Genomic DNA, 23,718 nt, shown 5'->3' with positions numbered 1-23,718 from the left:
GGCTTCATTCTCGAATCTGTCTCCAGCTGCAGTTTGTGAAGCAGTTTTGCAGAGCCTTCCCCCACCCTCCCTCCTCCAGTTTAACCCTCCACCTGGCCCAGTGCTGGAGATGTGGGATTTTTCCCCCCCCTTCTTCCTCACAGTTCCCAGTATAAATACTTGGAGCAAAGCCGCCAGCTCTGTTTATTGAACACAAATAGAAGATAAAATAGTGGAAAACTAATTTTTTCATGCTCATTGGTGGGAAAGATTAAAATTATGCAAATCCTCGGCAGCGAGCTTGGTGCAGAGATAAGGGGATGTTCAAGTCAGCTGGCTGCCTGCTAATTCACTCATTGAAAAAGAAATGAGCAGGAAAGCTGTGATCAGCGTCACCGGCCCCTCATGGCGTTCACGGGGCTGGGATTTCTTTGCTGTGCTGGGAGGAAGCTGAACAAAGAAAACCTTTTTTTGGAGGTGTGCAGGATCCGTGCTGAGATGCTCACCCTGAAATCACGTGTCTGCCAAGCGCCGGCCGCAACTGCTGCCTGATGAGCTCTGGGATGCAGCACCTAGACCATGTCCGGGGTGTTTCTGCTGACCTCCAGCCAGTTTGCAATGACCTGAAAACCCCTGAAAGTGGTGGGGTTTCTTTCCCCTAGCATGATGATTCTGGGGTGAATCAGGTGAAATCTGCCACCTTGACCCCTCCGTTGGATGCCGTGAGCAGAGCGATGCTGGGAGTCGAGTGGGAAACCACCGAAGATGAGCGATGCTGGTGCTTGGTGCTTTCTGCTGCACTGGTGTGGCTGTTGGGGGGCTGCGAGAGGCAAAGTGGGGTTCAGCAGGAGGTTCACTAACCCAATGCCAAGGGCTGTGCGAGGCAGGGGAAGGGCAGGTCTGTGCTGTGCGCTGGGTCTGGAGTTTACCCCACAATCCCAGTGTTGCTATTGGTGAAACAGTGCCCATCTCTGCCTTGGAGATGCTGCTTTGTAGTGGAAAGCAAGTCTTGAAATTCCCCGTATGGGCACATGAATTAACTTTTGCAAAGCAACAGTGCTGTGGGGGTTTTCCTGGGATGAAAGGCCTCTGTGTGTGTGTCCGTGAAGGATCGGGGTATGTGCAGATGTGTTTGCGGTCAGGAAAAAGCAAGTGTGAAGCAGCATCCCATTGCCCCCGTGACTCTGGGTCTCTGACTCAGCCCCGCGCTTTGGCTGAAGGAAAGATTTAACTCCTTTAGCCCAAACTGAGCCTATGGTGCCAGAGAGCTGGCCACCTCTCACCTCCCAGCGAGAGATTGGGGCAACTAGCGGGTCTTTTGCACACTGTGCTGCATGATTTGCCCAGTGCAGGCTCCTCGGCCACCTGGCCCGTGCATTTATATCTTGAAATTTTTCAAGATAATGCTGGTGTGTGATGCCCAGCACAGGGGAGACCGGTGCCCCCTGGAAACCAAACTCCTGCAAAGCCGTTCAAGCTGCCGACCGTGCAGAGGCACCCATAGAACGATGACGGCCGCTCGTCGTGCTGGGAGAGGGACCCCGTGCCAGTGTGTGTTTTTGGAAGGGTTTGTCTGACTTCCTGTCAAATCAATATTTATTCACAAATCTATTTGTTTGCTTTTGTCACTGAAAACTCTTTCGGGTGGGTTTTTTTTGTGTGTGTGTGTTGTTTTGTTCCCCTTGTGTATTTTTGGCTACACAGTGCTGGCGAGAGGGGCTTGCTGCAGCTTTTGCTGGCTCCAGTCGTTCCAGCTGCTTCTCCTAACCCATGGTTTTGAGTCTCTTTTGTAAGAAGGGACTCGGCTGGCAGCTCTCCTCTGCCTGGGCACGTCTTTCTACCCGCTCCCCCCGCACACCCTTGGGCCAGCAGTGACAATGCTGCTGAGATTGGAGGAGGTTGACCTTAGTGAACATGGGCGGCGTTTTTCCACGACTGCGTTACGGATCACTGTGGGTGAGGGGTGTGGAAGAGATCAGCTGCCCCCCAAAATGCAGTGACAGTATCGTTGCCGGCTCTGGATGTGTGTGTTTGGTTTTTCTTTCATCTCCAGTAGCTGTAGCCAAAGCCATTGCTGGTTTGTGGGCACGATGGGAGCTTGCTCTGGGTCCTGGGGGTGCAGGACACCCCCCGCATCCATGCGAGCCCAGCGGTGGCAGGAGCTGTGCCGCAGCCCCCGAGCTGTCCCTGCTGCTGCCTGCGACCACCAGCCTTTACCCCCAGGCCCACAATTGTACTCAAGTTTCACCACCACCACTACCCTTCCCGTTCATTTATTTTTCCATTTTACTGTGAGTGAAACAAATAATGGCTTGAGCTTCGCCCTCCCTCCAGCTGCTCTCCACCTTCTCTCTGCCTCCATCCCTTGACTCATTCCCACTCGCCTGAGCTCATCCTACTGGTGTTTGTTTTCCTCCCTACCCGTGCTCTCCCTTTCTTGCTGGTTTATTTGCACTACCGTGGTGCGTAGCGTAGGGATGGGGACGGTGGACGTAGCACCTCTCTTTGCTTCCAGCTGGCGTGGGTCCAGGTGTTTGCAGGGCTCTTTCCACCTGCTAGAAGCTGCAACGGATGGAGATGGTGCCGAGATGGAGGAACAGCCCCAGGCCAGAGGCTGGAGCTGCAGGTGGAATAAAAAAGGGGTTTATTAGCAGCTGGCCGAGGACCTGCCATGTTCCAGAGCACCTCGGGCATGGGGAGAGCGTTGCCTCCTCTTGGGGTTGTCTGCAGAGCCCCGTAGCTGGAATATTATTTATCTCCCCCTAGCCAAATCACGCAAAGCTAAATTGAGCTGTGGCAGGCAAAAGTGTGAAGCATATTATTAGGAACAGGGAGCTCTTGTTCCACAGCTGCTGCTGCTGCTGCCGTTGGTAATTAATGTTTGAGGAATTGCAGATCTTCATTAGGAGAACAATTAGATTAACGAGAGAACCCGAGCTGAGGCTGTAGTGGGAAAGGGTTGGGGGGAGGCTTTAAAAACAAAATAAAATCCCGCCCTGGCACCCTGCCTTGCTGCTCCGGAGATGTGCCGATGCTCTTGGATGCTCTTGGAGGTGCGCCGGGAGGAGACCAGTCCTTTCTGCCTTAATGCACTCGCAGGGGTAGGGGGATCATTACGGAGAGGAAAGGAGTGATCTACGATCCTCATAAATATTTAAGGCAGCCCAGCACCCATCATTTGGCCGTGGCACCGGGTTATTAGCAGAGAGAGCACTAGGCGAAGGCTGCTCAGGGTCCTGCAAGGTCCTGGGCTTCCATCGTTACAAGCTTTAATTGGTGTCCTTGTTGCTGGAAACACTGACCCCTCCGAGGCAAGAGCTGCCCTGGCTGCAAGGTATTGCCTTTAGGGTCTGGGCTTTAATTCAGACCAACAAATGGGCCTGAAGTTGAGGGATTTAAGATGCTTCTTAGCACTTTTTTTTTCAGCAGGAGGTATTTGGGGCACCCCCTCCCACCTCTGTTTTTCTTCCCCATGTCTGTCCATGCACTGGGTTCGCCCTCGCAGCGCATGGCCACAGTAAGATGCTGCACAACGGGCTGATGAGCAGGATGCAGCAGCAATTCGCTCAGGATAAATGAACCGTTTAGAGAGGTTGTAAAATCATAGAAAGTAACGACAGAAGGGAGGTTGGGAGGTCAATTAGTCCCTCTTGCTGGCCCAAGGCAGCATCCTGTGTATGGAAGCTGTTTGAGGCAGTTGCATGCCTGGCCACCTTAAAACCCTGCAGTGATGGTGTTCAGCGGCCCCGCTGCCGGCTCAGCCCCACGCTGCCTCTCCCGCGATGTCCTCCCCTTGGGAAATGCTCCATGTCACCCCTCTGGACTGTCCACACCGCCCCCCACTTCTGGTGAAAGGGATAGGATGGGGGATTCTCATCTCCTCTTGGTTTAGGGAATTTAAGGGCAAGAAACTCTTTGTTTTCCAGCAGGGTGGAACCCCTGAGTGGTGCAGACAGCTCCGAGCTGGGATGGGGGAGGCTGTGGGTCGGCTCCCAAAAGCAGAGAGGGGGGGGGGGTGTGTTATAAAACCCGAGTGTGGTGAGAGGGGGCTCATCTCTGTTTCACCCATCTCTGCTCCCCTTGTGCAGGGAGAAAGCAGAAAGTTTTGCTTTTCAGGGGACGGCAGATTTCTCCCTTCAGTAATTGATGGGGACAAAAAAGTTGCATTTCCCAGGGACTCCAGATGGTGTAGCAAGGATAAAAGCATTTTCTGCAATATGGTGGCTTGTGCGTGTCCGAAGGAGAGATTTGTTGTTGGACCCGTTCCTGTTTGGCTCAGTGCCTCTGAAGATGGACAAGTCATTACCGAGTGCTCGTGCTGGCTGGGCGGGCAGAGGGGTCGTGGGCTCTGGAAAGCTTCCTGCATCCAGCGTGAAAGAATCTGCTTTTATAAGGCAGTGCTCTTCCTTGCCCTGCTGAAAATGGAGGACAGAAAGCATCCTTCTCCCTGGCCAGGCTTAGCCCCGTCACATGCTCATGGTCTTCACCTGCCGAGTAAATACTATTGCATGTTTAATTCATTGCCCACTTCTAACGGGGGGGGGGGGGGGGGGGGGGGTGCATCTGCACTGCTCGGCATTACAAAAACATTGTCGTGGGTACTCAGCCAGCCTGCTCTGAAAAATCTCTTTGCCTGATCTTTGTGATGATTGACTGGTAACAAAAGACACCTAGATGATCTCACCAGCTTGTCAAAAAAACCCCTTATGTTGGTTTAAAGTAAAATATAAGATGACGTGCTTATCATGTGGAATCTTTTTGAATCCTGGGTAATGGGTAGGTTCTCCCAGGGTCCTCTCGCAAGCTTCTTTCCTACAGCCTGCTGTAGGAGGGATATGATCAATCTCTGAATGCCTATAAATGTTTTAAGCTGCCTCTGATGCTTCCCTGGTGTGGACAGGCTGTGTATGGGTTGCTTTATCTTAACCAATGAAATGCAGCTACCTCTGGGGTGGGATGACTGTTAGCCCGGCAGGACCGCGCTGCTACAGCTGCTCAGAGCAGAAAGGGAGGAAAATAATATTTAATAGAAGTAAGCCAGCAGGGCGAGATCAGGCTGTCAGGCAGGAGCTGGAGTATCGCGAGGATGATGTTACTCTCTGTTTCTGCTTATTTAGCAGCCTTTTAATTTTGCATCTCATATGGAAGATGAGAATTGCAGCAAAGCCCTGCCTGGCCAAGCTGCTCAGCTAGGAAGCGTTCCTGGTTTGCACCACTCGGGTGTTGCTGCCCGCTGGGGCGTTTTGTGGGGCTTCATTCAGTGCATTAAGGTAACTCCTGGAGACACCAGCTAGAGCTGGGGCTCTCTACAGAGTTGTGACAGGAGCCAGAGTCTTCCCTAGACAGACAGACCAGAATTAAATCAAAGGGAAAGCAAGCACGGAGCGTGGGCACAGCTTCCTAGCCCTGTTGCTGACCTTGAGCACTGCAGCCTAAGACTGTCCAGTCTGCTCTGGTGTCTGCTGGTCTGCAGGGCTCTACCAGCCCAAGCAGTGACCTAGCATCCTCCCAGCTTAGCTCTTAAATTCAGATGAGATCATGGCAGCGAGTGATGGATGGGTTTTTTTTAGTTTCTCTCCTTCTTTCTTAATCTCCCCTGACTGGTGGGTCTGAGACGCAGGATTCCTGCCAGAGCAAGGAAAGGGATTTGCTCATCTTCTGTCTTGCAAGCTCAAAACCAAATCCTCTTTATGGAGTTTAACCCCCTGTGTTGGCTGGCAGGGCTGGAGTGTCTGGCAAGGAAATGGTGGGGGGAGAGATACTGAAGGAAAAGGCAGGTTGAGCTAGAGAGAGGTGAGGGCCAGAAACAGCATCGCTGTGCCCGCAGAGCCCAAGGGCTGCACTCTGCCTTTGCCTTGGTCTTGATTGCAGTGTGCTTGATCCTGGCGTGGAAAAAACATGTCTGGAGGCATCGATGGGCTGGTGGCTGTGGAAGCCACATTGCCCTGTATGCTGGCCAGCGATGGATCCTTGTGGCAGGGTGGAGGGTCCCCAGTGCACAGAGGTTGGGTGAACATCCTCCCATGCAGGGCTCGAGTAGACTGCTGCAAAACCCGGGGAGGACAGCACTTACTGATAACCTTGATAAGCTTTACTTGCTGGTCACTAATCAGCAAGATGCAAGCCATGGCAGCAAAGCCAGCTCTATGGTACGGACAAAGGAAGACAAGGCTCTGTCTGCCTTACTAGGCTCAGGATCCCTGGCCTCGCTGCTGGGGGATCTGCTGGGCTGGAGCTCAGAGCAGCCAAACTCACCCTTCTGTTTCCACCGCTGCTTCAAACCCTTCCTAATTGAAGCACAACTCAACCTTTTTCATGGGGTATGAGGAAACAAAACAGGTCATCAGCTGCGCTGTTGCCACAATGATTTTCATTTACTGCCAAATAGTAATTAGGCTAAACTTTGTGTGTTTGCTTCGCTACTTTTCCTTCCTCTCATTTGCGTTTTGCTGATAAGCGGAGTGTGTGCAGGTGGCTCTGTCCTTCCACAGGGACCGCAGCTCTGCCGTGTCATCTCCCAGCCTGGCTGCCCGGGGATGCGCAGACGAGAGTGGCCGTGTCGTGTACAGGCCATAGAAGGAAATGTATTTCTTCCCTAAGAAATGCATTTTTGTTTCTCAAGGCTTTTGGCTTGCTTGTATGTGGGCTTGAGCTGTTCCAGCCTCTGGGGTTTAACCGCCTCTTTGAGAATGAGAAAGCAAGGACAGTCCCTGTCTATATCTTGGACATGGGGGACTCTTAAAAATGATAATCAGGGGCTTAAGTTTTCCTCTGTCTTAGTATAAATCCAGACCAACTTCATGTCACACAATGGGAGCCTCTCTGGGTTAGTGGAGGGTGAGAGAGCAGGGTCCTTGCCTGGGTCTGCAGTGATGAGCTGAATTTCTCCAGAGTTTTCCATTTGGGGAGAGTTTTGGGGTTTGTTTTTGAGCTGAGGGGGGTGTGGTGTGGTGTGGTTTGGGGATTTCTGGGGTTATTTCTATCTTAGCTCGTATCATTGAGGATTGTGTCTACCTGGGGAAAAAAAGGGAGTCTTGCAAAATGTGGATGAAGCCGGGGGTGTTGGTGCTCCCCTCCCTGGGGCGATGCTGCTGGCAGAGGTGCCTGCACTGGGTGGTAAGCTCGCATGGGAGTACCCAGAGGGTCCTGCCATCACCCTCTGGGTGCTCGGTGTGGGGTTCACAAAGAGCTCCGAGGAGCCTGGGCGCTGACGAGGATAACAAATGGAGGCAATCGATCAGCAGGTGTCTGTAGTGAGAAGGGTGTTCTTGCGAGTGGGCTGGTGACATGACTCTGAACTGGAACTGATAAAGTACCCCATGTGCCTAATCAACTTCTCTTTAACTTTCTTCTTTCCTTCTGATTTTTCATCTCTTTTTTGTCTTCTGCTTGGACTGAAGGCTGGGGAAAAATGATTTGCTTGGACACAAAACTCATAGCAGCAGTAGGTGGGCAGGTTCCATCACTTGGCCACATCCTGCCCTGGAGTGATGGACAGACCTCTGCAGGGCAGTGAGTGCCCCCCCCCCCCCATGGTCTTGGGGCTGGGAACCCACTGGTTGTCCCCAGGGGAGGGTTTGCACAAGACTCCTCAGCAACAGCTACCTGTCTTGTGAGAAAGCAGCTTAAGTTGCCCTCGGAGGGCAGCAGAAAACTCTGTAGGAGCTGGAGGAAGGCCAGGGAGGTTTCTGTCAGCGAGAAGCAGCATTGTCAGCCCCAGGAACGGGGTTTGACCCCCCTGCTTGCACAGGGGTTTTGGGGTGAAGAGGGAGACCATCACTCCCTCCTGCAGCTAACAGCAAAGGGGAGTCCCTGTGTAGACTTGGCGGAGGGGGTAAGCGGTTTGAAAGGTGAAGGAGGTCGCAAAACACGGCAGCATCCAAGTTGGTATGTGGTGTGAGGGGAGCAAAGCTGGAGGGACTAACCGGCTCGGAGGGACGGGGGCCACTTGGATGGGCTCTTCCCAGTACAGGTCATCTTCATGCCATGCTGCAAGTCAGAAAAGCACTGATTCCTCATTGTTCAGTGTTTTTCTCGTATGTTCTTCGCTCAGCACACACAGATCTGGGTCCAGGCAGTCTTTCCTTCCCAGGAAGGTGGAGCACTGATCTGAACCTTCACTTGATCTGGGGTGGAAAAATGCTTTTTCTTAGCTTGGACTCCAGACATGAGAGAAGCTGTTGCAGTTTTGCTGGTGGTGAGCTGTTGTTTGGTTGGGCTCTTTGCTGAGTTTTCTTTTCTTTTCTTTTTTTTTTTTTTTAATTTTTTCTTCTGCTGTGTTTGAGTGGTACTTCATATCTCTGACTTGGAAAAGGTCCGATGATGATTATGACTGTGTTGCTCAGGTCGGAGAAGGCGTGGCTGTGACAGGGAGAGGTGTCAGTGCTCCTGCCAGGGCAAGAATTTTGGAGCAAGGACTTGTGTAACAGGACACAGACCTGCATGTTGCTAGTGACCATCATGACTGTAAAAGATGTCATCTCTTGCAGGGGATGGTGTGTACAGGAAGGAACTGCAGGCTGGTGCATTTGCTGTAGGTCAGAAGTGGGCATATATTCCTTTTCTTCAAACTTGGTCAGTAATCCTTACCTGCTGAAAACACTGGGCCAAAGAAAGAAAAGATCTGAGTATTTTTTAAAATCACATAATCATCTTAGTTGGTGGTGTGCCCAGCATCCCAAAGGCCAGAGTGGTTTGGTGCTGGGTGTGTGCTCCTTTGCTGCCCCGTGTTTTCCCACGTCTTGAGCACGTTGCAGTAACCCAGCATCACCCGTCTGCGCGGCTCCCAGGCTTGGGGTGCGGGTGCTTTGGGAGGGGGATGTTGGTGATTTTTTTCTTTAGCGTTATTTTCTGGCAGAAGATCGTGTTTATTCCCCTTGCGGAGGCTGGCTGGTGTGCTGTGAGATGAGGCTGACGGACGATTATTTACCCAGCGCTGTCGGCGTGCGCGTGGCGAGCACGGAGACGAGATGCAGTCTGTGCCCCAAGGAGCTCCCAGTCTGTCAGGCAGCTAAGCTGGGGCTAATGATGAATGACTTCCTAAATAAATAAAAAAAGCTCAAAGGCCTGAAAAAAGAAACAGTATTACCCTGAACCACAAGGAAATGTAGTTGTTGACAATCGCTGATGCTGTCAGGCGCTCAGCAGAGGTCTGCCATGGTTTGTTGGTAGATGCTGAAGGATGCTCTGTGTTTGCGTGTGAGCGAGGGGAAGGGGATGGGGGCAGAGGGAAACGGACCCGGGTCAGATTCTTCCCTGCCTCACGCCTTTGTGCATCCCGGGGGAGGGCGCAGCTCCTGCCCTGCCTGCACAGAGGCAGAGGAGAAGCTCTGCGCTGGGCCCAGAAGGATGCTCCCGGGATTTCTGGTCGCTCCAGCATTGCCTCCCCCTCACTGGCGATGTCATGGTGCTGCCACCAGCACAGACTTTTTGCTCTGTCTTCACTGCAGCAGGGGTGGTCCTTCGGGGTCCCCCCTGCTCTGTAGCTGCAGCACCCCATAGCATGTGTGGTCTTGGGCTTAACGGGGCTGCAGCCCAGCCAGAGGAGCTCTGCTTCCTCCTCCTCCTCCTCTTCCTCCTCTCGCTGCTGGTTGCCTTTGGCTGTGGCGATGTCCCCTCTGCCCCTGTCCGTGCTGCGCTGCACCTGCTGAACACTTCCCAGCCGCCGCAGATACATCACCGCTTGTCAGAGCTGTCACTGCAGGGAACATGGTGGGGGGAAATTAATTTCTCCTGACAATTCAGAGCTCTCCTGTCTCATTTCTCCTGTAGTGACCACGGCTTAACCCTCACCATGCCATCGTGCCCCCAGGCAGGGAGTAGCATCTCTTGCAACAGACACGCTGCTGCGTCCCAAAATGCCCCTTGTGCCTATTGCTTGGGGGTGGTGCTGGGCACTTTGTACGCACGGGACGACCAGAAATGCCATAGGAAGAAAAAAAAAAGTATGTGTATGTGTGCAAACACAGTGAGAGACAGTATGACTTCGTGCTCAGAGCCCTGTCTTAGTGTGCAGTTTCTTCTGGTTTCCCACATTGTAAAAAGGGATGATAATGTCATATTAAAGCACTTGGAGATCTGGGGATGAAAAGCAGCATATAGGACCAAGACAGTCCTGATCAAAGCTCTTTTTTCTCCATCTGTGTTTGTTTCCCTGTGGAAGATAATACTCTGCCTCTTTCTTGTAAATATTTTTTTTAAGATCTAAGTAACTCCCTGATAGATAAACAGTCATGCTTAGCTCTGAAGGATCTCTACTGGCAGCTCTAATTGTGTTTGCCAGGACCATGGCCTGTGTTTTGAAGTGGGATGGGGAGTTGTGTTCGAGCACAGAGAGAAACTGTGTCCAGCAGCTTTGGAGGGGAAGGGGCTGACTTGGAAATAATTTGACACCTCATTTTTTGGTTGGGATTGTGCGTCTTTTGAGATCAGTCCTTTCTGCACAGCGCTTGGAGCTGGGCACCTAAAGCTACCAGTTAGTCTTGAGATGAGCTTTGGTGGTGGACGGGGATTGTATTTGTTTTATTGAGGTGTGTTGAAGCGCTGTGGGGAAGGTGGGTCCCGTGGGAGACGGGAGCACCGCAGTCCATGTGCCTGGTCCTCTGAGCAGCAGCAGGCTCCCAGGTCTCTGGGGTGTCTTTGCTGAGATAAAGCAGCTCAGAGGCAAAGTCATTTTGGGGGCTTTGCTGGTCTGGTGAGCGTGATTCAGCAGGCACGGGGAGGTCTGCAGAGCGTTCCCTGGTGTGGGGCAAGGATGGGCACGGTTCTGGCACTGAGTCTCACTCGGACTTTTAACATTTTGCTTTTGTGGCTGGAAGGTTTGTTTTGGTTTTTCTCTCCCCTGAGCTAACCCTGTGAGCAGCAGCAACAAGGCTGTTGTGTGCCCACCCGGCTCTCTGGGTGATGTTCCTTGGGGGCTCTCCTGCCTAACCAGGATTTGAGGTCGGGTGGCTGCTTTTTGAGCAGAGGCATCAGCAGCATCTCCCACCCTGCCCTGGCACTGGCTTTCAGGTGCCTGATAGGGAACTGCAATGGCTGCAGCCTCTCCCCCACTGTTAAATAGGCCTTGGCCAGTCAGCCTGTTAGTGGCTGGGGAGGGGGAATGAGTGTCAGAAACACATACTTTGAAGCTCACGTCTTCATGCGCTGTTTCCCCAGGAAAAGAGGCTAATACTTGCCAGCAGAGAATCCTGAGTGTGGAGGCACAGGCCACATGGGCTGTCACATTGCACGTTGGCATCTCCTCGCTCCCCAGCACCCACGGGGAGGCTCCCACGGTTGGAGGGGTCCTGGGCCAGGTCCAAGCAGGCAGCTGCCCACATCAAACGAGCCACCAGCTCTGGCATCCCCATCCCAGCCCTGGTGGGGTTGGGTTTGCCGAGGGCAGGGTCTTAGATAGGATCAAGATAGATGTGGGGTGGCAAATTTAAATTTCATCTCTCCCCTCCCCAGGGGAGGTGACAAATGAGCTAGTGGTTGTGCTAAAAGCTTTTCTTTCTTTCTTTAAAGAGGTTGCTGGGAGGAAATGAAGTGACCCACTGACCTTTGTTAATACACAGCACAAACTGAGGCAGTGCTGCTGGAAGGAAAAGAGACCTCAGTGCAGCCCTCTGCCTGCAAGGTGTTTGCTTCGATTGATATGTCTAATGGGAGTAATTCTCCCGCAGCAGCTACTGAAAATGAAGATGTTTAATCATCTGCTAGATCTGTGTGGAACTTTTTGCAGAGAGTTTCTTTAAAATCGCTCTTCTCCTTTTCGTATGTAGGTGAAACAGAAGAGAAGTCCAAATGCTTTTTTTGTGGAATTTTTTCAAGTTATGTTATGTTCTGGTGAATCTGAAATGAAGGCGTGATCCCTCCCTCCTGGATTTTTCTTTAAATGCGGAGCAAACGTTTTGATCACTGGCTCCGTGGGGCCTGAGAAAAAGTAACGTGTGGCAAAATACCTGCATAGCTCTGACCCATCCCAATGTCTGTAACTTGTTTCTAGCAGCATTTCCCACAGGCTCCCCCTTTAAGCAGAGGGGACCAAGCTAGCCAGTCTGGTCTGAGATAAAGCCCCCTCCCTCCTATATCCCCTCAGATACCCAAAGTAGCTTAAGGGAGTTAGGTGTCCAGCACCCTCTGAAATGGGAGTTGCTGGGAGGAAAATCTTCAAAAGCATCTTAGCGGCTTAGGTTAAGTCCCTTTGACTCTCAATGGAACTTAAGCTCTTAAGAAATGTAGGTGCTTCTGAGCATTTTACCCTTTGTGCCTAACACCCTTGGGTCCCCGGAGATCCCTAGCTCAGAGCTGGCTGGAGGAGCCACAGTGGGAGGCTGCTTCTTGCAAACAGTTCTCAGTTTTATTATTTTTAATGATGCTTTTCACGATCATGTGCTCAGCGCTCACAAGATGCACACAAGTACAGACTTAGAGATCAGGCAGTGCACAAGAGTTTTAGGCACAAGTGCCTTACAGGAGCTCTTTTACTGTAAGAATTAATCTTATTCCTGAAATGTGGCCGTATCTAGCACAAATCTGACCCCACTGGGGGCCATGGCTTCACTTAATTGCATTCTTTAGCAGGGATTGAGGTCTATTAGGTGGTTTGCTTGTGTTGCAGGAGATCCTGTGCCAGAGAATTTAGTGAGGGTTTGCAGGTCCGTGAAGCAGCGCAGGAAAACTGCCATTATGTTTACTTGTGTGGTGCCAGGAGCTTGGCTGGGTGCTCGGCAGACAGGCAGGAGTGATGCAGACCTGCTTTGAAGAGCATAGACAAGGTAAGCTGTGCCCATGCAGAGGAGGGGAGAGGATGGGGGACGAAACCCTTGTGATTTGAGCATTCATCAAAGCAATTCCCACTGGAATTCAGCACTGTCGGGAGGGCAGGAGAGCCTTGTTGCATGGTAGCTGGGTTTCTAAATGTTGCGTGTTCTGCATTGTAGGCAGGAATCGTGCAGTGGGTAAGAGTCTGTTTCCAGTCTCCCTATTGCCAGGGTGCTACCAAGAAAGGAGAGCATACTCCTGTCCCAGTCTCTCCTTTATATTCGCAGGGGAACCAGGTGGGTGCACATCTTGCTGACCTGAAAATCCCCTATCCAGGGGGAGACGGCCAGTGACGTACCTGCTCTGAAGGATGAGTTGCTGGATTGAAGCTGACATGTCCTAATATCTCTGCCAGCACTTTCTGTCTCCGTCAAGGGCTCGGAAAGCACATTAGCACCGGAGCGGAAGTGTCACCCTCTGGCATTTCCTTCTCTAATCTTGGAGCTGTTGCTGTATCCCTTTTACCAGACCTTCTCTATCGGAGCTCATTAGATGGCATGAAAAGCCACACCAGATGTGGGACAAGACCTCCCCTATGGGAGCCCATTAAATGGCATGAAAAGCTTTGCTAGATGTGGGAGAGCAGAGCTACCAGGCTCCTCTCTTTGGAGGAGGTGGAACATATTTCCTTGATGTGCCTGCCTTCAGCTCCATCGCTGGGGGGACTTTGGGGACGTTCTGTGCAGGGCAGCGCAGCCTCTGGGCTGCTCCGAGCTGTGGAAGGTCACTGGTGCCACATTTGCAGAGCAGACGAGGCTCAAGGAGATGTTTTGTGGCATTTACTGGGACTGTGGGAGGGTATTGCTCTGATAAAGAAAAACAAGAGTTTCTGAAATGCTGGCTGAGCTAGCCCTGGGGTTTTTTTTAATATAGAGAACTAAAATGGCTGGGAGGATGCTTGCACTCGCTGACTCCTGCCCACTCCCCCTCCAGCCTCGCTGCTGGGAACGAGGTGCTGCATGACTGAAGCAGGGAGAAGGGAGAGGCAGCGAACAGCAACTTGGTTCCATTTGTTGTGCTGGCATTGATACCACATCCCCAGTTTAATTAACAGTTACTATCACAGCTATTCATAATGTTCCCGGTCTCTGCTTGCCTCTGACAACAAAAGAAACCCCAACGCGTTGTTTTGCGCCCTGGAACCCTGCGAACCCCACGTTAAGTCTGGCTGGAGTCTCTGTGTGTTTCTCTTAAGTGCGTCTAGAGCAAACATTTGAAGAGATTCCCAGTGGTTTAATCCAGAATTTTTTCTCTTTTTTTGTGAGAGTATCGGTATTTATGCTTGGTTTTCGCCAGCCAGCACTGAAGCATGATGGATCTAGGCTGGTACAGAGCACACAGCAGAGGCTTTCTAATCCTCAAAGTGCAAGTCCAAAGCTTCTCTCTGAAAAGTTGCTCTTTAGGGCCAAGTACATATGGGGACTTCTTGTTTATCCTGGCTTTCCTTTAATTCTGTGCAGTTCAGCCTTGGAGAGTTAATGGGACAGAAAAAGATTAAAATGCCCCTTAACACTGCCTGTCCCGATGGTCTCATACCCTGATGATGTGTATCAGAAAGCTTAAGCAACCTCACTATCCCCTTAGTCCTTTTAAAGCCTTTGATCACTGTACAATATCTCCTACCTGGCTTTTCTCCAAAACTGTTAAACCCTGGTTTTGATTTTTAATTGGGGTAACTGATAGCGGGAAGGAATCTGTACAGATCTGAACGTATCCTTCACACAACTCTGGCCCATTATTCTGGTGCTCGGAGTCTGTCTGATGGAGGAACCTCTTAGCTGCCAACCCGACGAGGAGGTGGTGGCTGCAGTTTTCACTCTTATTTTCAGCCCTTCTGGGGCAAAGCTCGCCTCTATTACTGAAGGAAGCATTTACCGGTGTTGACACACAGGACTGCGGTAGTTGCTCAGAATACAGCTCCCTTAATGCCATTCCAGCTTTGCAAAGGGATCAGGATAAAGCCGTAAGCAGGCAGCTCTGTTTGGAGCCAGGAGTTGTCTCCATGGAAATGTGCCGGCAGGGCAAGGGGAGCAGGCTGGTGCTGAGCTTGCTCTCCCCTGGAGCAGCTGTGTAATACACTGGTGCTGTCCTGCAGCCACGGTCTGCCACGTCCAGGGCAGAAGTGATCAGGAGAAAATCTCTCCTGCGTCCTTTGGAGGTTGTGTTAGATCGCTGTGTGTTTTGGTCTGTCAGGATCAACTGTGGTACCCCCTGTCTCAGGTTTCTAGTTTTGTGTTAGCTCAGTAATTCGGTTCTTCTGTGTGCTGCAGGTGGGGAAACTGAGGCACCAAGCAGGGCAGGGCCTCTCAGACATGCAGAACAGCTGCTGTAGTCCCAGCCATAGTGGGAGACTCGCCAGCGTGCATTTGACTTTGCAAGAGGGGCTCTGGGACACTTACACTTACTCCAGGGCTGAGGCTCAGGCTTGCCGTGTTGAGGTGAGTGCTGCTACACAAAGCCTGCCTGGGAGGAAAGAAGTCCCTCGCCTAACTGCACGGATCCTCAGCAGACAAAAGGGGACACAGGGGAAACGTCTCCTGCTTCATCTTCCCTCTCTGGGGGATTTTTTTTCTTCCTCCGTGGGTTTTTCATGTGTGAGGTTTCAGTTTTTCATTGCCTGCCCTCTGTTTTTGTGGAAAAATAGCCCTTTAAGAGGGTCCCAGAGCCCTGTCGGGTCAGATCCCTTCACACCTCATTGCTCGTGTGCTGCTGGGCCAGCGCTGCCTTCCTCCCGTGTTGGGGAGGGGAGAGAAGCCAACGGGCATTAAACTTTAAACACGGGCTCTGCGCAGTTGGTGCCTCCCGATTACACTTCTCTTTCTTGCGCCCTTCCTTCCCTTTGTGTGAGCGCGGGCACAGAAATTCGCCATTACCTGCCGAGGCAGGGAGGCTGGAGCAGGCTGGCCTCGTGCCCCCACCAGCCCTCTTGGCGATGGAGCTGGCTGTGTCCTCCATGGCATCAAGGCCAAGGGCTGCCTGGCCTCCCCGCAGGGACCGTGCACAGCAATCGCTTTCTCAGGACCCCGCTGCCTCTCCGGGCTCTGTTTGGCTGCCCCCTCCCTCTGCGACGTCGGCTGCCCTCCTTCCTCTCTCTAAGTGCTCTCCCCTTCACCTCTGTGCATCCGCAGGTGCTGACAACGCTGGGGAGAATCTGTGAGTCCTGCTGACCCAGAGCCTTCCCAGCTGGGGCTGAAGGCCATTGCAGAGGATGAGGATCCTTCCCAGCCCTGGGATGTCTTCGCTGGTCTCCCTCGTGAACCTCCTCTCCGTGCTGCTGATAGGCTGCTTAGCTGAAAGTAAGTGACTCTGCTGTTCCCCTGCTCTTTTTTTTTCACCCATGCTTCACCTTCCCTGGAGAAGGACGGCAGGAGCAGGCTTTAATGCTTAGAGCCAGCAAAATATCCCCTCTCCTTTTTAGTGTTAAAGAAGTGTTCAGTACCTGATCATGTGTCTTAATTCTCTGACATCTTTAGCTTTCCACCAGTGCCTCCTGTTGTTCCCAGTCCTGTCTTAGAGAGACATAGACCAGCCAGGTTCTCGCAGCCTGCTTTGAATCTCAGGTTGCCCCTAAGACTGCCAAAGAGCTGGAGAGAAGGGGAGGGAACTGCCTGACAGCTCTTGCTGGAGCCTTCCTCCCCCTTCTCCCAGCCCCATCTCCACCCAGCTTGCCCATATTGTCCTCTCCTGCTCTTGCTTTTCAGGCATCTGTCAGACACTGGTGACCGTTGTCATGTTACTTGCTGGGGCTGGATTCAAAACAGCATCTGAAGAAAGAGTATTATGTTTCTCCTTCCCCTGAGTGAACCAGTTTCAGTTTAACACAGTTTTTATCTTTGCTGCCTTTCAATTCGTGCTTTAAAAAATGAAAAGGGAAAGAAGAAGAAAAAAAAAAAGTGAAAATCTTCAGCGGCTTGAATGTAATGTTCCTTCGACATGAAGGCTGATCACTTGGGATCAGTGGGGAATAGACTCTTCCAAGCTCATTGAATTATGACTTTTTTTTTTTCCTCCCCAGCAAAGCTGCTTGAAGCTGGTGAGAGGGCTGCTCTGGTCAGCGTAGCCCTTGACAGCTTTTAACGTAATCGCTTCGTTATCAGCGTTTATTAAGATGACGCGGTCACCAGGGATTGAATGGATCCTCAGCCTTTTGTTGCTGGGAGACTTTTTTTGAACAGTGCTTTCTCTCTTCTCTGCAGTAGGCAATGGGGATATATTTGCCCTTGCTTCAGTCCTGAGTTTTGTTTGGTTCATGCTTAGCCCCTCTTTGCGGGGAGAAACGTTCATGTGCAGAAAGATAATGTTTCCTTTTGTTCTTTTCCATTTAATAAGCCCAGGAAGTGAGCTGGGCTCTGAGACGTTCACTGTAGGGCCACTATTTTGGTGTGTAGCTGTGGGTCAGTCTGTACCTCAGACGGTGCTGCTGGTGTTCATAAAGACATAGCCAAGCTTCAGTCTGAGCTGCCTGTCTTCAGCAGGAGCAGTGTGGTGTTTGGCAGCAAGGAGCCTGGCACGAGGCTTTTTCTCGAGTATTTATCCAGGGTCCTACTTGGATGTTGCAGCCCACGCTCTTGTGGGTTCTTTATAAGCACCCAGGGTAGATGGTTGAAGCCAGCTGCTGTGTTCCCCCTGGGCTCAGGGTGGCCTTGTTGGCTTGTGGAAGCGGGCAACTGGTGGGATGTAGGCTGCTGCCTGTGCTGGCTCCTGCAAAAGCAGGAGACTGCAAGCAGACATCTCCATTCCTGGTTCTTTGTGCAGTAAAGTCAGGAGGGGAAGGGGGGCTTACAGTGGAAAACCCAGTGTCAGGGCCTCAGGGTCCCATTCTTACAACTGGTTTGCTGTAACATTCCTGGCCAGATCCCTTTGTCCTCTTGTTTTCAAAGCAAGCAAGGCAGCTTTGCAGGCGCAAATGGAGAGTTCGTGTGTGTACAGGTGCCTCTCTGCATGAGTAGAGCCCTGATTCATCTGCTGTGATGTCTGAGTGCCTGTGAAAACTGGGGTCCTGTTTTCTGTTGTACAGCAAGCCCTGCGTGCTCCCCGCCGGGAGCAGGCACTCTGCAGAGTCAAGGCTTCTCAGAATCATGGCTGTGCGTCTTCAGTTTTTCTGTGGTTTTGGTTTTCCTGGAAAGGAAAGAGCATCTTGTCTGTCCCTGACTTCTGTGGGGCAAGATTTGCTCAGAGATTCCAGCAGAGCTGGGAGATCCCACATGCTGTCTTGATTGCTACGAAGCACTTCTGGTAGAAACGTGCCCTCAGGAAGGGCTGATGCTCATCAGACACAGAAGGCACCAACTGTGTGGCCCAAGGCCTGCTGAAATCTGTCACTGCTCAGCAGACACCTTGCTGCTAGCAGCCAAGTTTCTCTCTCCTGGAGCTCTGCAGTGTCCTTGGATCCAGAACTGTGAGGTTTTGTGCTTTTCTTCCTCTTGCTGCTCACAGATGTACATACAGGAGCTTTGCATGTTGCAGGACTCGGTGTATGAGGCAGGGCTGCTCTTATCTGCTTGATGTGCAGATGAAGTTGGACCAGGCGTTGTCTCTTCTCCCAGCCTGTAGAGCATGTCGGCATCTCCCTGACCTGTCTGCCCTTGGGGATGCTCCCTGTTACCCATCAGTTGTTTGAACTCCGTGGCTGGTGCTGTTTGCCTAGTGATGACGAGTTGATCGCTCCTGGTTTTGGAGGGGCTGCTGAACTCTGCCAGGAGAGGCCTGGCCTGCGCCAGCCCAGACAGCAGCATCCGAGCTGGTCTGCAGTGCTCCCCACTGAGGCATGCAAACAGCAAACAAACAGCTTTGTCTGTCACAACTGCAGAGACCGTGTGAGGAGCTGTCACTCTGTTCTGACAATGTCCTCTCCCATCAGATGGCCCTGGGCTCTGTCACTCTGCCTCTCACGTAATCCCTTGGCCAGCTTCCATTTGGCTGGCGCTTGCCACGACGCTGACCCGATTTCCTGCCCTAATTCACCAGGGGGGCTGCCAAGGCCTCGCAGCCCCCAGGGTGGGCGATGCGGGGCAGTGCCGGGGTGCTGTCCCTGCCGTGGTGGGAAACCCACATCACAGGTGGGAAACCACTGGGACGCTGGCCCGGGGAGGCCACCACCCTCCCAGCTTCGCAGGGGCATGGCTCCCCTTGCAGCAAAGTGTGGGGCTGAAAACTTGAACTTGCCTCCTCTTCCAGTGCAGCGCTGGAGGAGCTGCGGCCTCTGCAATCAAAGGACCATTAAAATACTTCCCTTGTTTCCTAGGCTAATTGATCTCAGTCAGTGATTTAAATCTTTCTGTGGCAGGAACATTCTATTTAAAGGAAACTGCTATTTAAATTAAAAAACCAAAGCACCACACTGCTTTCTGCCTGCTGTTCTTCCTTGTGAAGCTGAAGAGGATAATAATTGAAAGGTATAAAGCAGACCTGTTTCTTCTCTTTTTCTTCAGTTGCATATGGACACTTCCTTTGTTTCTTCTGTGTGGTCAAGGGCAGCCACAGAACTGGAAATTGCTAACTCCATGATTATTTTCAGTGGCCTCTCATTAAATGGAATGTATTATCATTTTGTTAAGGATTCAGCTGGTTGTACGAGTAACATGCATCGGCATTACTGCAGTGAGTTGGGGGAGGCCTTCCCCAAGAGCTGTGTCCTGGTGTGCTGCCCAGCTGAAGAGGCAGGTCTCATGCCCCTTAGAGCTGATAGAAAACCAGACAGCACAGACAGATGAGGTCTGGATATGGGTCCAGGGAGGGGAATAGTTTCCCAAATTGCTGACGTACCTGGGCACAGGACCAAGCCTTGCTGTTTCCCGGTCATGCACCCAGCCCGAGTCATAAAATCTCTGCAGTGAGAACCTTAAACCATCTCATTTTGTGCCTACTCAAAGTCGGTCTGGTTTCGCTGCCTGTAGCTGGACAGGATGTTTTCCTGCCCACAGAGTGCAGCTGCATTTGGCTGGGGCATAGGGCAGTGGTCAGGTACTCCTGCCCTCCTGCACTACCCGAAGGAATTACGTGCCCACTTTAAGTGCTCCTCAGTTGCGGATAAAAAGCCACTTACTGTATAGAAATGTGGTAATTTTTATAACTGAAATCAGCATGCTCGCTGTTTTCAAGTGGATTTTTCCCATTGATTAAACCTTTGCGTTTTACAATAGCGCTTTGCTAATTGGTACTTTGCATACACAGAAGGCTGGTGTGTGGCTCTCTCCGCCCCGGCAGAGATTTAATAGCAGATGAAGTAGTGAGCCTTACTTATTACTTAGGTTTCCTTCCTTTTATAAATCACGTTATAGAACGCTTACTAGCACACTCTGAAGTATTACCATAAATAATTAAATCTAAATTGCAATTGACAAAATAAAAGAATAAAGCCCCTTTTATGATGCATTACCCTGGCTTTCTTCCCTTTTAATTGCCCTTGCTCCATCGTTAATTTGCAGAACACAGTAATTCACGCCGGGCACACGTGTGCGGGGGGCTCTCGTGCTCCGTGAGCTGCGGTGCATCCGTGGAGGCTGGCAGCAGATGGCAGCAAGGGTTGCACCACGCGTGTGGGGCTTGTGGAGAGGATGGAAAATGTGTGCGGTGGGCTGGGAGAGGAGCTCGTGTCGGTTCATGTTCGGCCTCACAAAGTGACGCTGTGTTTTGGGAGCTGGAGCAATTAAAAAAGTTGTGTGGAACGTGTGTGCTCCGTGCCATGAGATGGAGGAGCTGGTGGCTGGCTGCACGGCTTGTCTCGCTGAGATCCAGATCACAGCGACTTACGGATGTAGCTGGCTCCTCGGAACGGTCCCTCCCGTGCTCTCACCCGCAGAGGATTAGTCTCTGCAGCAGAGCTCGCAGCTTTTAGCTCCGGAGGTCCGAGCTGTGATCAGTTGTTGGCCAAGACAGCAGTTGTCAGATAAGATGGTAGTAAAAATTGAGGGGGCTCCATCTTAGGGCTTGATCGACGTGTTGAGGCGACATCACTTGGGAGTGAATCTTTCCCCACCGTGGGAGAAAGCCGCTCCATTTATTTATTTCTCAGTGGTTGAGACTGATTTGTGACAACGCAGCAGCGCTGTCCCGAGAGAGAGAAGATGTTGAAATGTGGCGAGGCTGAATTTGCCCCACGAGCAATTCGGGTACGTGAGCGTGTACCTGCTGGGGGATGCGGAGCTGGGGGGATGCCACAGAAGGGCTTTTTCCCCTCGGTGTGTGTGGGCTGGAGGGGCAGCAGAAGTTAAGGCAGGAACATATAGGAGGTTGTGTAGTCAGTTCGTAGGTGATAGTTTCTACTTGGTGTTGCACATTGTTCCTTCAGGGAGTGGAGTCCAACAGTGTGCTGGAGGAGGCAGCGTCTGAATTGTGTCCTCCCAGAGGCAGAGATCCCTGCTTGGCTCCCCCCGCTCCCTTGCTGCCTGTGTTTGCCGTGCACCAGTTGCCTCTGTGGGCAAGCAGACACCTCGCTGTCCTTGTTTCTGAACTGCCCTTTCCTTTGCTGCCTTCTCTGTCTGCCAGCTGCAATACAGCCTGCGGTTGCTGAGGCTTCTGGACTAGATGTTGTTCCACTCAAGGACACCGAATTAAGCTTCTGTGTCACCTTGTTTAAGTGCCTGATTAAATTAAACCTTGCCTGCCTGGATTGAGTGACGTATCTCCTTTTTTTTTTCCTTTTTTGGTCTTTTTTTTTTCGATACCTCAGATTGGAAAGTTTGTGTCTTCTATAGGACCTGGAGAAGAAATAAATCATCTTTTGAAAGAGCTTCCTTGGGGGTGGAGGGGCTGTCACCTCCCAGGTCTCAGCTGTGCCCCACACTGTGAATCCTTATTAGATTAATCTCTGCTGAGGAGCACCTGGGGACAGCAGCAGCCACGGGTGTTTGGGACCCAGTCATGGGTGTCTCCTGGTGAAGGATCTTTTCCCAACCAGAGCTTCTTGCTGCTCAGCTTCATTAGATGGCTAAGTTAGGGGAAAGGAGCATCTGTTTGTTGTGTAAACAAGGGGCTTATGCGAAAACGTCATTTATACAGTATTTGTGATAGAGAAAATGTCTTCACCATACCTGGGTGCCAAAACTGGAGCTTCTACTTTGCGTTAGGCTGAGAAGCCAGTACTTATTTCTTTGTGACTTTCCCCTTGGGTGTCCTTTTTACTCAGACAGTTCTTGTATATGCTGCCAGGAAGGACAGGATCTTTCTGGTGTCTCACGAAGGCTCTGGGTCACATCAGCTTTTCCTCTATCTGGCACAGCCTCGGTGGTTGTGTCTTTTCAAGACCAACTAGATACAAATCTCCTGGGTCACTAAAGGGAATCTGTGAGGGTATTCCCACCCTTTTTGTGGCCTGGCAAGCCCAATATTATTCTTAGAAGGCAAGCAGAGTGTTTTTCAAGGACGCCGACCAGAGGAATGTCGTTCTTCAGCGTGCGTGGGATGGAATCTGGGCTCGAATTGGCCTGTGAGACACAATCTCCAAAGAACAGTTTATTTACTCTGTGCCACTCTTCCCCTCCAGTCAAGGATGTTCTCTTGCAACATAACTGGTCCCAGTTCCCACCTTAGAAAGCTGTGATGTTCCTGCACTGCAGCTGCCTTTAATTTTCTTTGATTGTTAAAGTTCATTAAAATAGTCACGTTTCATGCTACCTGCTGCATGTGGTGGAGCTAACCATCGTAGGGGCTGTGGGCTGGGCACTGGAACAGGAGTTGGGACCAGCCTCGATCTGTGACTGCACCTTCTCAACCCTCCTACCCTCTTTTTGCTTGTCTAGATTTGCTTTTTTGAGGAAAGGCTTCTCTTGCTGTGTTGTTGTCTGCTGTAATTAATCTTGGTTCGGGGTTCTCACACTGCAAACGCTAAATAGTCATGTTACAGTTTGGCAGAGGAGCCGCCTCTTCAGTCCAAGGGCACAGCAGATACCAGCGTGACTATGGAAGAGATCACAGCTAACCTAGACCTGCAGACTGCCAGGAGAGAGCATTATAAATATATTTTGGATGTCTACTGCTAAGACTTTGAAAGGGAATATTGCAAGGGATGATTAAACAGTTGACATGAAGGAGTATGGATTGACCTGTTTTCATGGTATCGTTGCATAGAGAATTTTTAGCATGTCCCATCTTGGTTGCTGCAGACATGAAACATTGCTGTTTCATACGAGCTTGCTTAAAACCAATGCCGCTAGTTTCATCTGTAATGCAGAGAATCATTTTTGTTTCCTTTTGAGGCTGAGACGAAAAGCAAAGCTTTAAAAAAGAAAAAAATAAATAGAAGGAACTGCAACTGGTTTAGCATTCTGCAAAGTTTCTCTGAGTCCTCCATACCTTTAATTGACTCAGGAGCATAAAATTGAGAAGGGGAGAGAGTGAGAGAGCGTGCGGAGTGGCGCGAGCGATTTGAATAATTTATTGTCCTTTGAAGTTGCAAGAGAAATTTCAGCTGCCTTGGGGAGTAATTTCTCCCCATTCTGAAAGGGTTTCTCCTTATTTTAAACTCATTCAGAGGATGATAGTTTTGCATTTTCTGCATAATTAATGAGCATAACTTCCCCCCGCTCTCACACAACCTCAAAAGAGTGGTGGGGTGATGAAACTTGGTGGTTTTTTTAATTAATAAAGTCAAATTAATTTGACTATGTCCTCTTCCTCCCTTACCTCCGTTAGAACTCATGGATTTATTCATAAATTAGTCTGAGCATGCTGTTAAGAGTGCCAGCACTTACAAATCTTTAGCCTGGACTTTGATTTGTTTGAATGAATTTCTGAAAAGCTGGTGTCGGGTTTTTTTTCAGTTCAGCTATTAAAGATCACCTTGAGACTCGCTCTCATGTGATCACCCAGAGAGCCAGGAAGATCCTTCAGTTCTCGTTATTCTTTGTCTGTCTCTGTAGGTAGGATCTGTTTGGCTTTGAGGCTTTTCGGTGTGTGTGTGTTGGGGTTTTTTTTCTTTATGAATGCTGTGGT

General features: G+C 51.0%; 1 protein-coding gene across 11 annotated transcripts in view; it reads left to right on the top strand.

The window, feature by feature from the left end:
• The window catches only part of PTPRS (protein tyrosine phosphatase receptor type S), a 161,816-nt gene that overhangs the window by 46,367 nt on the left and 91,731 nt on the right, over window positions 1-23,718 (top strand). For all 11 annotated transcript variants that reach the window (XM_074928202.1, XM_074928198.1, XM_074928197.1 and 8 more), the window contains one exon: window positions 15,915-16,082. In XM_074928202.1, coding sequence (XP_074784303.1) covers window positions 15,995-16,082 — 88 coding nt within the window. In that variant the 5' untranslated portion in view covers window positions 15,915-15,994. The remainder of the gene's footprint in view (window positions 1-15,914; window positions 16,083-23,718) is intronic.

Source organism: Athene noctua, chromosome 27, assembly GCF_965140245.1.
Source record: "Athene noctua chromosome 27, bAthNoc1.hap1.1, whole genome shotgun sequence".
In the NCBI taxonomy this organism is placed as follows: domain Eukaryota; kingdom Metazoa; phylum Chordata; class Aves; order Strigiformes; family Strigidae; genus Athene; species Athene noctua.
Note: the sequence above shows the minus strand (reverse complement) of the source record. Positions and strands in the feature narration are given on the sequence as shown.